The sequence below is a fragment of the Myotis davidii genome, unplaced genomic scaffold (genome assembly GCF_000327345.1).
Source record: "Myotis davidii unplaced genomic scaffold, ASM32734v1 scaffold59, whole genome shotgun sequence".
NCBI classification, from domain to species: domain Eukaryota; kingdom Metazoa; phylum Chordata; class Mammalia; order Chiroptera; family Vespertilionidae; genus Myotis; species Myotis davidii.
In genome coordinates, this window is record NW_006293001.1 from 6,287,526 (window position 1) to 6,303,259 (window position 15,734).

A 15,734-nucleotide genomic window follows, 5' to 3' on the forward strand; every position below is an offset into this window, starting at 1 on the left:
GGAATAACAAATAGACTCAAAACATAGTTGGCAGGTAAAATTGTAGGATTTGGTGACTGACTGGATGTGGATGTGAGATAAAAGGAGGAGCCCAGAATGACTACAGGACCAGGAGCTGACTTGGGAGGTAATGAGTCTGAGATGCCAGTGAAATCTCTACATCCAGGAATTCTGTAGCTATTTGGAAGCATGAATTTTACAGAGAAAAATCTGAGCTAGAAAAGAATATGTAGGAATCATTAGCATATCTGTGTCATCTGAGATCAGGACATTTTCTGAGCTCCTACAAAAAAAGTTATTTAGGAGAGAAAAGGGTCAAATCTGGAACGTTCTGAAACAGCAATATGAAGGGACAGAATTCAGTGGTTTAGGAGAAGCAGCTCATACTAGCTCTTCATAACACATTGTGAAATTTTTAGGATAATTTACTAGCCCATTGTTAAATGCAGCCATTATAAAAAATTAAAATGTATAGCACTGGCAAGTTTTCTCAGTGGTTAGAGCATTGGTCCATGGGCCAAAGGGTCACAGGTTCCAATCCTGGTCAAGAGCACATACCTGGGTTGGGGGTTCTATCCTGGCCCTGGTTGAGGCTTGTGCGGAAGACAATCGATAGATTTTTCTCTTTCACATCTCTCTCTCTCTTTCTCTCTCTCTCTCTCTTTCTCTCTCTCTGCCCCTCACACTTTACTAGTAATTTCCAGCTTTATAGAAATGTAGCAAGCAGTTTTCCCCCATGTATATTTCTGCTGTCATGTATATTTTATGTTTCTGCCCTTTCTCTCCGGAAGTTTCTAAGTTCCAATAAGGCTAAGCCTGTGTCTGTTTTGCTCTTTCTTTCTGCTTACAATACTTACTCTAGACCAGTGATGGCGAACCTTTTGAGCTCAGCGTGTCAGCATTTTGAAAAACCCTAACTTAACTCTGGTGCTGTGTCACATACAGAAATTTTTTGATATTTGCAACCATAGTAAAAGAAAGACTTATATTTTTGATATTTATTTTATATATTTAAATGCCATTTAACAAAGAAAAACCAACAAAAAAATGAGTTCGCGTGTCACCTCTGACACATGTATCATAGGTTTGCCATCACTGCATCCTATACATAGCTTAATATGCTGTGCATAGTTGCCTGAAAAGATACAGTCCCTCCAAAAGAGTTCTAAAATTACCTAAGAATTTCATGATCTAAAGGTCATATCTCTGTGAATTCTAGAATTTACACAAAAATTGGATTTAAAAAAAAAACAGGGTGAATGGAAAATATACACCTGACTTCACTTATCCAATGTTAATTACAGTTAACATGACCTCAGATCTGAAAGAATTTACCTTTATTGTATTTAAAATAATTACCTTATATCTCAAATACATTAGTAAAGAGAAATTAGTAGGACCAAAAATTGACTCCCAGATATCTTTTTCAGGGCAAAAGAAAACACTAGAAAGATTGGAAGACTTTAGGATGAAATTTGTTTTTATATTAACTTAATGCTTGAGACTTTTAGAAATTATCTTATACTTAAAAGAAAAGGTCTCATTCAGAACAGGTTTTACCAACTGGGATTTATTTTGGCAGTCTGAAAGTTGAAGAAAAATATTTTTCTTGATTGAGGCAAGAAAAGGTACTACGCATTCTAATTAGACAGGGAAGACAATTTTTTATCTGGGATGAAGCTTCATAAATATTGCCCTCAGGATTGATCACATCTCAGAGTGTCTCTAATTTTGAGGCAGGAGTGCTTGACTACCTGTCTGGCTTCTATGGAAATGCATTTCCCAAGAGATTTCCAACCTGGATGGTGAGCAACATTATTACACCTTCTTTTTTTAAGGACTATTAATTAAATGTGAAGATAACAGAGAACCTCTCAAACATTTTAATAGATCCCTGTGGGCAAACAATATTTCTTTTGGGTGGTTTCATTAATTTGCTGTTGTGATCCATTACATAAAGTTTAAACTTGGTTTCATCATGTTAAAGCAATGCTCTCAAATGATAAAGAAACCATTGAACTCTTCCAAGACAGATTACCCATTAAAAAAAAAAACATAGTAGCATGATCCATATAATTAATGTAAAAATTTCATTAGGAAAATAAATCATTTTTTCACCACCTCTTTAAAATGTCTAAATCCTCTAAAATAAGGGGTTTTGTCCACATTTTCTTTCTAATAAAAGGTACAAAGGAACTGGTTACTGTGTTACTAAAGTCAGAAGTAGTTATTTGTTATTTTATAGAGAGTTGGTAGACAAAGAACATTTTGGGGGGAAATTGAATTGGTTCCTCCTACCAAATTAACAGGAAATACATTATTTTAAGAACTAATGTGTATCTATCTCACATGCTGGTCCAATTTACTAAATGTATAATCCAATTAAAGTACAATATAAAAGCAAGCAAAATCAAAGAGTCCTGCCAGGTTCATAAATATAGTTTGGCAAGACAAGTAGAATTAAGGATAGTGAGGAGCAGATCTAGGGAAGGAGCCTGAAGTCTTGATTTACAGAGCTAATGAAACAGAATAAAGAAGGTGAAGAAGAGGAACAAGATGTGAAATAATAAAGTGATAGAGATTAAGTTGGAAAGGATCAATGGATGTGAGACAATGATCAAAAAAATCAACTTGGTATTCATTTTCACTGATTTAACTCTCACGTTTTCTTCGATTTTTCTGCTACCTGTCAGGTAACAAAAATCTCTGGAGGCCAAATGGCTGCTCTAAATGGGCACTGGTTCTGGCTCCGCTTCTGTAGACCAATCATGAACTGGCTAAGAGTCATTTCCAACGTAAGTGAACGAGTTCCTGATTCCCGTCCTGACAAGCCCACTCATTTTGAAGTCATTATTTCCAGTTTCTGCGGCCCCAAACTTTGACTTATTTTTGACTCTTCTCTTTCTTTCACACCCCACATCCAACCTATCAGCAAATTCCTTCAGCTTTAACTTCAAAATATTGTCAGAATCTCATACTCTCACCACCTCCAATCCTAACACACTGGTGTAAACTCCCATCAACTCTCGTCTGCATTACTGCAGGAACATCCAAGAAGTTGTCCAACTTCTGCCTTTACTATCCACTCATTCACTCTCATGATGGCATGTTGTGGGACTTTGAAATGAGATGCTTTCAATGTACTTCACAGCTCTTATGATCTGGCCTCTACTACTGACTTCAACTGATCTGGTCCCCTGACTTCAACTTTTCCATTCTTCACATCTCTCAATTTGTTTTATTAAGATATACTAGCCCCTTTATTTCCTCAAATGTCATGCCTATTCTCATCTCAGGGCATGTGCCTTCATTACTCTGCCTAAAATATTCTTCCTTCATATATTTGCATGGCTCAATTCAATTTTTTCCAGGTCTCTGATCAAATGTTACCTTTTAAAAAGACCTTCTCTGACCACTTTATTTATATCATAATTGGTTCCTACCCTTCCCCTTTTCTTTTTACTTCTCTATAGTATAGCAAGTCCAATGAGTTTAAAGTCTCTAGTTGAAAGAGCATAGCTTCACACAGTGATGCACTGAGAGATCTGTGCACCTCAGTAAATTTCTTGTTTTTAAATATATATCTATTCATTTATTTAAATTTTTATTCAGGTAGAGCATACATATAGTATAGTACACAAACTTTAAATATATATAGATATACTCAACTAGGAGTCACCTAGATCACAATGTAATATTTCCAGTGCCCACAAAGGGCTCTCATGCCCTTTCAAAATCTGTACCCCATAAAGGTAACCACTAATCCGAGTTCTATCTCTGAGTACTGATTGTGCCTATTCTTCTCTCCCCACCCCCACAGCTTTATCCTATATAATAAAAGCCTAATATGCTAAGTGTCCAACTGTTCAACCATTTGACCAGTCGCTATGATGCTCACTGACCGTCAGGGGGCAGATGCTTTGACCAGTAGGTTAGCCTGCTGCTGGGGTCCAGCTGATCAGGACTGAGCAGGAAGGGCCAGACATGCCCTGGAGCCCTTGGGAGGTCCCTCCCCTGCCCTGATCGATTGTGTACCACTGGGGTCTCTCGGCTGGTCAGCACCTTCTTGCAATCTGGGACCCCTCAGGGGATGTCGGAGAGCCGGTTTCAGCCCGCTTCCTGTAGGCTAGGCCAAGGGACCCCATCGGTGCACAAATCTATGCACTGGACCTCTAGTTGAAGTATAATTGACAATTAAAAACTGTACATGTTTATGCCAAAACCGGTTTGGCTCAGTGGATAGAGCATCGGCCTGCGGACTGAAAGGTCCCAAGTTCGATTCCGGTCAAGGGCATGTACCTGGGTTGCAGGCACATCCCCAGTAGGAGATGTGCAGGAGGCAGCTGTTCGATGTTTCTCTCTCATCGATGTTTCTAACTCTCTATTTCTCTCCCTTCCTCTCTGTAAAAATTCAATAAAATATATTTAAAAAACAAAAAAACAAAAAACTGTACATGTTTACATTGGCCAACTTAATGATTTAAGTATACATCTACACTAATAAAAGAGAAAAATGGTAATTGGCGTACGACGCTACCCTTTTCATTGGCTAATCAGGGGGATATGCAAGTTAACTGCCAACTCAGATGGCAGTTAACTGACAACAAAGATGGTGGTTAATTTGCATATGTAGGCACAATGCAGGGAGGCGAAAGGGAAAGCAGGAAGAAGCCCCCTGCCACTGACAGTGATCGGAAACCCAGGGGGGAGCTAAGAGCTGGGGGGCAGGGCAAAGGTGGCCCTGGGGTGGGGGGTGATCCTGCGATTGGAGGGTGATGGGGGTCAACGCCTGAGGGCTCCCAGTATGTGAGAGGGGACAGGCTGGGCTGAGGGACACCCCCCCACACACACACACCCAGTGCACGAATTTCCTGCACCGGGCCCCTAGTTGTAAAATAATCACCACAATCAAGACAATTAACATACTCATCACCTCATATAGTTACCAATTTCTTCTTTTTTTCTGTGATAAGATCATTTAAGATCTACCTTCTTATCAAATCTCCAGTATAAGATACAGTATTGTTATTGTTAACTATAATTACATTGTCATACATTAGCATTTATTCATATTGCATAACTCAAACTTTAGCCCTTAGCAAATTTTCAATGGTCAAGGCAAGAGTTCATATGGAAATATCTGTTATATACCAGACTCAAATTAGCAGTTATGAATACTTTCAAAGTAATCACATAAGTATTCTCATTGGTGATTTGTGGGATTAAAATAACCTTTGTAAAATTTGATTTCAGTAGGACTGCACCTACAGTTTGAAATACTTCAGCATTAAACACTTTCTGTAGAGGGTTTAAATTTTTCTGAGACTTTTTTTTCTCTAATTTGAAGCCTTAATTTGGTTGACAAACCCACTTCTTTCTAGTAATCCAAAAATTTTAAATCAGTCATTCATATAATGGGTGAAAATAATCTTGGTAGCATCTGTCCAAATTTAACTTTACATGGTGCTAAATCAATTTATTAAGAAGCAAGCAATCTATGTTAAAATTCTTAAAAAGAAAGCTCTACTTTCTTTTTAAGTGTTTTACTTAGAATATAACAAAAACACAAAATTGGATGCCATCATTTGCTTTTCCCATAAAATGAGATTTGGCTTATATTCAAATAAAATTCATGCACCATGGTAGTTAAAAACAAAAGGAAAGGAGGAGAAGGAAGATAGGTACTATGCTAATTAATCTAGGTGTTATCTCATGTAATTTCCTTAACATCCCTATGATGTGGATGTAGTTGTTCTACCCACTTTACAGATGAGGTATCTGAGGTATAAGATTTTAAAATGTGCTCCTGTTTTCACAGGGAGTTAGCAGTAGGCCAATTAGAACTCATGTTTATTAGGCTTCAAATCTTGTGCTCTACTACAGTCCTACTCTAAGTTTGTGTGTTTATTTAGATGACACAATATCTACTTAGAAAATATCACATACTTTTCTAGGTCAAGCTCAAATTTATTACTTTGAATAAAACCCTGATAAATTGCAGGAGTAGTAAGAAATTCAGTTAGGCAAAAAAAAATGAAAAGAGTTGAAAGGGGATACTGTTAGAAAAGAATAGATGGAGGCCAAAAAAGGGCTTCACATGCCAGGTTAAGGACTTCAGGTTTTACCTTATAAACCAATGGTTCTCAGATGTTAGTGTGCATCCATCAGAATACACCAGAGAACCCGGTACTATCCTCAGAATTTCCGATCAACTTGTGGCAAGAAAGTAAGAGATCAGGACTGACTCAAAGTCTTTAGCTTGAGAGGCAGGATAGACCATGATGTCGCTAAATGAGATGAAGACCAAAGAAAGTAGATTATATGTGGAGAACCCACTAAAGTTTGTTTAAACTTATTAAACCTGAGATGTTTAAAGGCAACACAGGTAATGGGCAGGTGTAGGCAGGTCAGAATTCAAGAGTGAGGGCAGGAGTAAAAATAATGAAAGAATACAAGACAGAAATGGCTGTTCAAGCTATAACCCTGGATGAAACCCATAGGGCTAGAGAATAACAAGATAACAAAGCAACAAAATGTGGAGACATTATTACTTAAGGGATGTGCATTAAACCAGTTACTAAAAAAATGAGGGAAGAAACTCGGAACTCTCAGAAATATAAAAGAAGAATACAGGTACAGTGTGACCTCTGAAATAAAAGGAAGGAAGAATGTGAAGACAGACTGTGGTTAGCAGCATCAAACGGTTTACAGAGAGTTATGAGTAGCTTTAACTTTTGATGAAGTTTTTCCCACCCAGAACAATAGTACCATCTATCCCATTAAATTGTATTCTAGTGGTTCCATGGAGCTGGGAACATGAATTAAGGATCTAAAATTAAAAAGTATAAACAACCCACTGTAAGGAGAGTGCTTTCCAGTATAACATACTGTCACTGTAAATTATTGTTAGCAGAGTGTCATAGGATGCAAAAAGAAGCTCAGAAAGCGCCAATGACCTGTCCTTGATCGTAGAGCCATGGCTGACTCAGCATGGAATCGAGTAGTCTGCCTTTTAATAAACAACCCCAGGTCCATTTAGGATTAAAATAAAACCCCAAACACTAATAAATGCATGCTAGCCAAGGTCCTGATTTTCCTCTTACCATCTGTAAAACATGCCTCTGGCTCATCTGATTTCACAGGCTCCGCCTCGGCCTCTTCTTCTGGCAGAGGGTTATCAATTGTGCTGCACTCAGAGGAACTTGACTGGTTCAGTTTCTAGAAAGAAATTTACCACCCGCCAGAGAATTCATTTAGAGTTCATTCAAATCTTGCACTTAAGCCATATTTACTAATCAGAGTCATGCAAACTGTTATGAAAAAAATATTAATATGATGGCCATAAAAACAAACAAACACACAGAATTCAAGTAACCTTACAATGCATTTATGTTTGATCTATCTACACATCCTGTGAAAAATAATTTTTACTATTTTTATTATGCTAACAAGTATTTAGACATAATTAGCATAAGGTAATATTTCCATGTAAACTATAGCATTTGAAAAGTATTGGCCACATTTTTATTGTGCTTAATGGGAATTTCTTTATACTAATAATTATTATTTCAGGACAATCAAGATCCTAATAGCAATATCAAACAAGTGCCAAATTGCTGACACCTGATAATTGAAAGGTCAGATCTGACAGTTGGCAGAAAAAAATTGATATTTAAAATTGATAAAAAGAAAGAAGTTAATGTAAAATAAAATTCAAACATATTTCCTCATATTAGAATATGTATCAGGATGATATAGATAGAAGCCTTTCAGCGAGACCAGAAAAGTCAAATATTATATTGGAATCAAGACACTAACGACGACCATAGTAATTATCTCATCCAACACCACACATTTTAGTATAAAATTTCAGAGTGTAGTGCTGAAATTTTATAGTATAATATAGTAGAAAAGATCATAAAGTATCATTTAAAATGTCAAGAGGTAGTGGCTACTAAAGTGAGCACCACATGCAAACTCTGAAACAAAGATTTAATGAAATTAAACATGGCAGACTAACACATGAGAGGAATGGATTCATTGTCATTATGATCATATAACTGATCATAACACAAGCAAGTTTTTCCCACCCAGAACTTTATGATCAGACATGATGTTTACACATATACACATACACAGAAATTTTAGGAAAAAATACATACAGCAATTGTTGCAAAACTCTGTCAATTTTTTCTAATACTGTTTTATAAGGGGTAGAGCAGCACATCAATGGAAGAGTTCATTTTCATTCTCATTTGCTAAATAACATGTGAATATTGAAAAACTACTCGTTATTATAGCATATATGTCTCATATTAAGATTACGGCTTTTCTTTGTTTAGACTCATTAAAACATTCAAGTGCTAAAAATGAGGAAATATTTATTTCAGTTGATTAATTCTTTAATCTATTAATTTGCATTAATATCACAGGTCCAATCTAAAATATTAATTTTTAGAGATTGACTTGGAAGCTAAGTGTTCTTTATGGGTACCACATTAAATTCTCAGTGCTAGTATTATCATCACTCAGTATTCAACATCAGTGGAAAAGTATTGATCATTGATAAAGTATTGTATATAATGAATGATGTAAGCAAAGTTCTTTTTATAATGGGAGTAAAGAATTGTGAATACTCTGTTAAATTAACACTTGAAATCCATGTTGGAATAGAGGCATTATTTCTATCAGGCCAAAAAGTTATACTAATATCAATTATGAAGAGTATCAGAATAAAATTTCACTTAAAAAGCAGGTTACTTAAACTGATTGAATTCGTCTAAAATTACTGTAAAATAAAGGACATAGAAATTAATTATAACTAAATATTCTGTAAGACTTAAGGTTATAAAACATACACTACCCCAGGAAACAATGGGAAAACTTATAATTACTAATATGTCCTATTGTGCCAATTATCACAAAAACACACAACATTTTTACTATATCTAAAAGACTACTAGTACAGTTATTTGATGTCCTCAGTTCTTGACCTCTCAGCTGCATGTGACAAAGTCCTTCAACCCTGAAAAAGAATTAGTAGCCTGGATTTTGAGGCAAAGCTGTGGGAGGAATTAATGATGGGAAGAATACAAAGCCCCTTCCTGCTATTAGTCAAAATATTGATAACTAGGATATCATTATGTTTTTTTTCTCAGCTGGTAACTTTTTATTTATTATTATTATTATTTTAATTTCTATTTATTGTTGAAAGTAATACATATGTCCCCTTTTTTACCCATTGACCCCTCCATCCTATACCCCGCTCCCAGACCCTCACCACACTGTCTTTTCCCATGAGGTATGCATACATGCATGTAAGTTATTTGGTTAAGGACTTTTAAATTAAAAATGATTCTGACTTAGACTAAATCAATGAATTCTGACTTAGACTAAATCAATAAAAATATTTTCAACTTCAATATTTTATTTTCTCACTGTTTAAAAGAGCATCAACAAAGAAGACTTATGCCAAGTTAATTTATAATCAAAAGTAAAAGTTAAGATGATTTTGTGGGGTGTATATTGTCATTGAAACCTTTCCCCCCCCCATAATTTTTATGGCAATTTTTTTGTCAATTAAATTCAGAGTTTGGCTCAGATTTTATATCATAAATGAGAGTTATTAAATGTTATTCTTCACTGGAACAGAAATTATCAAAATATTGAATATGAACTACAAATAATGTATATCACAAGACAAATTGTCATGGCTTTTTGAAATGTTAAGTTTAGAATGTTTTTAAAAAGTCAGTGTTTTTCTGGGAATGCATTAAGTATTTACACAGTAATTACACAGCAATATAGGACAGTTTAGCTTTTCAGCCTTTAAATTCAATACTTATGAAAGCATAAGTTTCTTTAAAGGGTCCAAAAAGGATGACTTTAAATAGGCAAACATGTATAATAGTTTTCTCTTGAAGGGAAGTTCATTTAATTCTCATAGCATGCATTGTTAGATTAACTATTGAATCTTCTTTTATTCTTGTTTCGTGCACAGAGAAGATCATGTCAATAATTTGTATAATTTTATGTAATTAATTAAATAATTATGTTCATACCTATAAACTCAATCATTGGTTATTTAGCTCCCTTTCTTATAATTTTGGAATGGAAGAATGATTATACTATATTAAAAGCAGTGAAATAAATATAGTATGAAAATGTTCCACTTTGATATTATAAATAGGCCATTTTGAAATCTTTATGTATATTTATTTATTTTTTTTGCTAATTCTCACCTGAGTATATTTTTTCCATTGACTTTTTTAGAGAAAGAATGGAAAAAAGGAGGAGAGACAGAGAGAGAAACATTGATGCAAAAGAGACACACTGACTGGCTGCCTTCTGTACACACCCTAACCAGGGTGGGAGATCCAGCCTACAACTGAGGTACCTGCCCTTAACTGGAATTGAACACATGACCCTTCAGTCTGAAGGCTGGCGCTCTAACCATTGAGCACTGGCTAGGGCTGTAGATTTTATTTTTAATAAAAAGTGAAATATACTTTTTATTACTTCTGCTTGTAAACAAATTTTTTTTATCTTTCTCAGTCTCCATATAAATAAAAGTAAGTGTAAACATAGGACCATAGAGGCAGACACTAGCATAAGGAATAGGAAGTATGCCATAGTAGTACTCTTGGCTTTTTACTGAATAATGATAATGAATGAAGGTACTTTGTAAAATGTCATTCTCCACATTAAACCTATATACTTGAATTAAAAATTTTAAATGTATGACAGTATATAGTAAAAAATACCCCCCATAGACACACACTTGCCTGATTCTATTCCCTTGAGGTGAACTGCTATACATTGTGTGTGTGTGTGTGTGTGTGTGTGTGTGTCGGGGTGTGTGTGTGGTAGGTTTATAGTTGTTACTATGGAAGATAATACAACAATTAATAAATAATAATACAAGATTAAACTCGTTCACATACTCACAACTGTAAACCTACTTTTGCCTCATCCTGGGGCACATCTTTTCATATTCTTCAGTGTGCATCCATCAGACAATGAAGTAGTTTGGAAATGTTCCTAATCTTCATTATACGCTTAAGTAGCTATCTAAGCAGCCCCTTTCAATGACTGAAAATATAATCAAGTTAAAAACTTTATTATTTTTCATGATTCTCCTTTTGATTGCCTTGCAGGTGTATTTTCTACAACACTGCATATGAGTGGAGACTGTTAAATATAGGTATCACAGGAGAAATTTCCCTAAACTGGTCACTTAGAAATTTATTATTCACACTTCCTGAGAGAGGCAATCACATTGGAAGACTATTTCCTGTTAGTCTGGATAGTAGTTAATGCCAGTTGGTCATTTCTTGTTTTGAGAGGTATGAAGTAGAATTCGCTAATAACCTGATAATCTGGCCCTTAAAAGCAGAAAACCATCAAACTTATAGGAGCACTGAAGAAAACAAAACTCAACAACCGCCTATTCAAAGAGAATGGCTGGCAAACATCCCAAAGAAGTTACAAAACAAATGACAAATGGGTAATTAAGGACTGGAACAGAGGCAAGCATGACGGCAAAACACGAAGTAAAGACTCACCTCATTAATATTATTTATACTTTTAACAAGACCAGAATGACAAACAAAAAAAACTACCTATACATTTGAATGACTAATGCTATCTCTACTACTCAGAATGAGGAAGGACAAGGAAAAAAAGATTCCAATAAATGAAACAATTACCAGTTTTTCAAATATGTGAATTTCTAAAGTTGAAAGTACAATATAAAGTGAAAACTGGCACCGATAAAACATATCTTTCCTAACCTTTATATAGGCAGCTTCTGCCAAAGAAAAGTAATACATTTTAAGACATTCTCTATAACTGAAATATCCAGAGAATGACCATTTGCTGGCATGTACCTCATGTTTTCTAACAGTACTTTGGTAAAAAGAAAATAGTAATACTAATTTAGGAATTAAACACACCCATTTATTTTTGGAAACAGTTTTCTCAAAAACTGTGTTTTACCTGTATGTATGTATGTATGTGTGTGTGTGTGTGTGTACACACAAATATAGTATTCTTTATGTGTGCATATGTTTTAGGTTCCAGGGGGGAGGAGGTTTACTATATTATGAAATAAAATTGTTTTCTAAGAGAATATTGCCTCTAAATCCAATCAATTCGAAATAGAAAAATATGTATTTTACTCAGGGGCACCTTTAAAATTAACTTCAAGTAAACTTGAACAATAATATATATTTTTTTAATTAGAAACTGGTAGCATTATTATCCCTAGAGAGTATCAATTTCAGGATAAAATTATGCTTTCATCATTGCCAATAGAAAATAATAATACAAAGATCCCAACAATAACAGAGGAATTCAAAATATGAAGTGGATTATAAAAAAAGGGCAAGGATCCCCCTTTTAACATAGATTCCTGCCCCCCCAACTGAAGGAACTATTAGAGTTCTATAATCCAAGAATATACACTAAAAGTAAAACAAAAGATTATATTTTATTTTATACTTGTTAAAATATTAAATAAGACAATTCATAATAATCTGTTTCTAATTTTAGGAAAAAGTGTTTTATATCTTATTGACAGATGTAGTGTTCACTTCATAATATGCTCTAGTTAAACCTCTTCTTGAGGTTACTCTGCATATCTCTTTATGCAATAAATACATAATCAGAAACTTATTCCCGTCAATGGTTAGTATTGCCTCTGGAATCAAATTAAGCATTTCAAGCACTTATAACTCATTTGTTCATATGCAGGGCCTAGTAAATTATTGATGCATTTTGCATATGATCAAATAATAACCAAATGTTAATTACTTAATGGATTAAAGAAATAGGAATCTAGTTACCACTGTGCTTAAGATCATTTCAAATGTACTGAGTTTGGCCTGGAGGCTGGTACTTTGGCTCTACCCCAGCTTTTAGATGTGTATTTAGAAAGTAGCTCATCTGAATGATGAGACATTTTCTCATCTGTAAATACAGGTCTAGCATTAGAATGCTCCTTTCCTGTTCTGAGATTTTATGCTTATGTCTAAAATATTTCTCCCACAAAACAGTTTCTTCATAGAGTTTTAATTTACTGAATTTAAATGTGACATTTTTTCCAGCTTTACAGAGTTATACTTGACATATACCATGGTATAAGTTTAAGGCATATATGTGATGATTTGTCACTTGTATATATTGTGAAATGATTATCACAATAATGTTAGTTAACACATCCTTCACCTCACAGTTACCATTTTGCTGTGTTGATGCGGTGAGCACAGTACAACTTTCCTCTCACAGCAATAATGTGACAATTTCATGTGCTGTATATCTATGCTAGTACATGTATAGCTTAAATTAGCAGGGGAAATTGATGAGGCTTTCAGATGAAATGTTGCTTCAATGGCCTCTGTTACATTCTATATCTTACAACTTTTATAATCCATCCAATAAACATCTATAGATCATGCACTTGAAATTACCTAAGGACATGAGAGATCAAGAAAGTCATCAAGAGCATAACAAAAAGATGATGGAATTGCCCCCAATGACATGCTGTGATGTCAATTCCTCCAAGAGTACGTATATGTTTCTACTTTCTTGCAATGAGTCAGGCAGAACATTTTGTAGCTGAAGAGCATGCATGACACTGAAAAAAATATCATATGTGTATGATTTTTTTTTAGGTAACCTGTGGAAAAGTGGCCACATATGTCTCTGCCTGGTTATCAGCACAGAGCTGCTTCCTTGATTGGTCCAGTTTGGTTCTACCCCTGTGAGAAGTAAGAAGGTTAGGTACTGAAGTTTAGAAATGCAACATGACGAAACAGTTTAGTCAACTGATTTAAAATGGCATAGGTCACACGCCTGTAAATAGAAATCTGTTATGTTTCACAATACATACAATATGCCCAATACGAAGCAATATATTTGAAACCCAGGAATAAGATTAAGTATCTTTTAACACAGATTTAAAAATAATGAACTGGACAGTTACGTAATTCTGTCATTTAGAAGAATTGAAATACTATAATGAGCTAAGAAAAATCTTTTGTATTCTCTCTGCTCTTCATAAAAACATCTTAATATAAGTGAGTCTCAATACTGGAGTAGGGTAAGAGTAAGAGTTTATAGTTTTAAAAGACTATTCTAAAAGCAGCATTTTAAGTTACTTTTAGTTATATTTATTTCATTTTTATATTTCAAACAGCATTGCAGGAGAAGGTATTTTCAAATTAATCAAAATCAAAACATAAGAAACATTAATTTAAATATGTCAGACCAAAATTTCATTATTTTTAGACACATGTACAAATTCAATTAAGACGAAAGATTTTAAAAATGGTTTGGAACCAATTTTCAAAAAAGAATGTTCTAAATAAAATTCTATAGAAGTGTTTTGTTTTTGTAAGAATCTATACATAAAAGACAGGAGCAAATGTTAACTTCCCCCAAAGGTATAATTGTAACGAATCCCCAAGTCAAAAGCATTTCTGAAAAAAAAATATTTTCTTGTAAAATGCAATAATGAGAATAATCTAAACTGCCTCCAACTGCCTTTTTGAGGAAAAAACTTTATAAAATATCAAAAGAGGTAGACATAATAGCAACATAATTAAAACATTATATAGTGAAAGGATATAATATATTTAACTGTGATGACTACAAATATTTATAAAATCAATAAAATAAATGCCTTTAATAACAAGTAAGCACCTTTAAGTTTCTCCAAAGTTGATGTCTTTCAAAATGAATACTGAATAGATGAGTGGGTGGGTGGATAAATGAATGAGTAAATCAAGTGAACACTATGAATGTTTGTTTCTCTGCCTCAGATTTCCTTCTTCATCCTATTTACCCAATGAGTTCATCTCCATCCTTCAGGGTCTGGCTCAAGTGTCACCTCTGACTCAATGCATCCTTAATGGACTGGTTTTTAACTCTGATGTGGAATGTGCCTTGTTCTGCGCTATGGGCTATTATCATGGTAGACTATAATCTAACAAATTAGCATTAAAGAGGATTAGAAGCTGAACATCAATCAGCAAATGCACAACACCATTATAACAAAAAATGTGATCCTGAATTCCAAAATTACAGGGATATAATAGTAAATAATTAACTTCCCATTCACTCTCTTGCCTTTCTAAGATGGTTAAAGCTTGCCACACAAATTCAAAAAGACCCCAGAAACATTGGTGACTAACCACCTTCATATCTTGTCATCTTTTAGCACTTAAACCATCAATAAATACAGATTAATAATATCTACTTTCCAGGATTGTCATAGGTGGAGGTTTATAATGTAGGTGAAAGTGGCTAAAGTATACATTTTTCCTTGGTTTCCTTGGTGCTTTCTTCTTTTGTGTCTACTTATTAAGGGTTGAGCTGGTCACTTGACCTCTTGCCTCCTATAGTCCTGAAAGGGCGAGGACTACACCCTCCACCTTGGCCCAGGGTAAGGGCTATGCCCTCCATCTTACCTTGGCCATGTGCTCAGCAAGGCTTCTTCCCGGAAGCCAAGCCACTGCTGGTCACGCCCAGGATTTCTCTGGACTGGCCAATGATAGTCAAGGGGAGTGCACACCATCACTATGACCACATCCTGTGTAATGAGACACCGACTTGCGCCTGGCCAATCGGCAGGGCCTACAGTCCTTTCTCCTCCCCTTACCCCAACCCCCTATAAAACCTCTCTCCACACAGAGTATGCTCTCTCTCTGCCACCTGCTGCTGTGCCAGTAAAG

General features: G+C 34.9%; 1 protein-coding gene across 3 annotated transcripts in view; it reads right to left on the reverse strand.

Moving 5' to 3' along the window:
- Nucleotides 1-15,734, reverse strand: part of SCN9A (sodium voltage-gated channel alpha subunit 9) — a 77,320-nt gene that overhangs the window by 23,137 nt on the left and 38,449 nt on the right. For all 3 annotated transcript variants that reach the window (XM_006766515.2, XM_006766516.2, XM_006766514.2), the window contains exon 17: nt 7,104-7,218. In XM_006766515.2, coding sequence (XP_006766578.1) covers nt 7,104-7,218 — 115 coding nt within the window. The remainder of the gene's footprint in view (nt 1-7,103; nt 7,219-15,734) is intronic.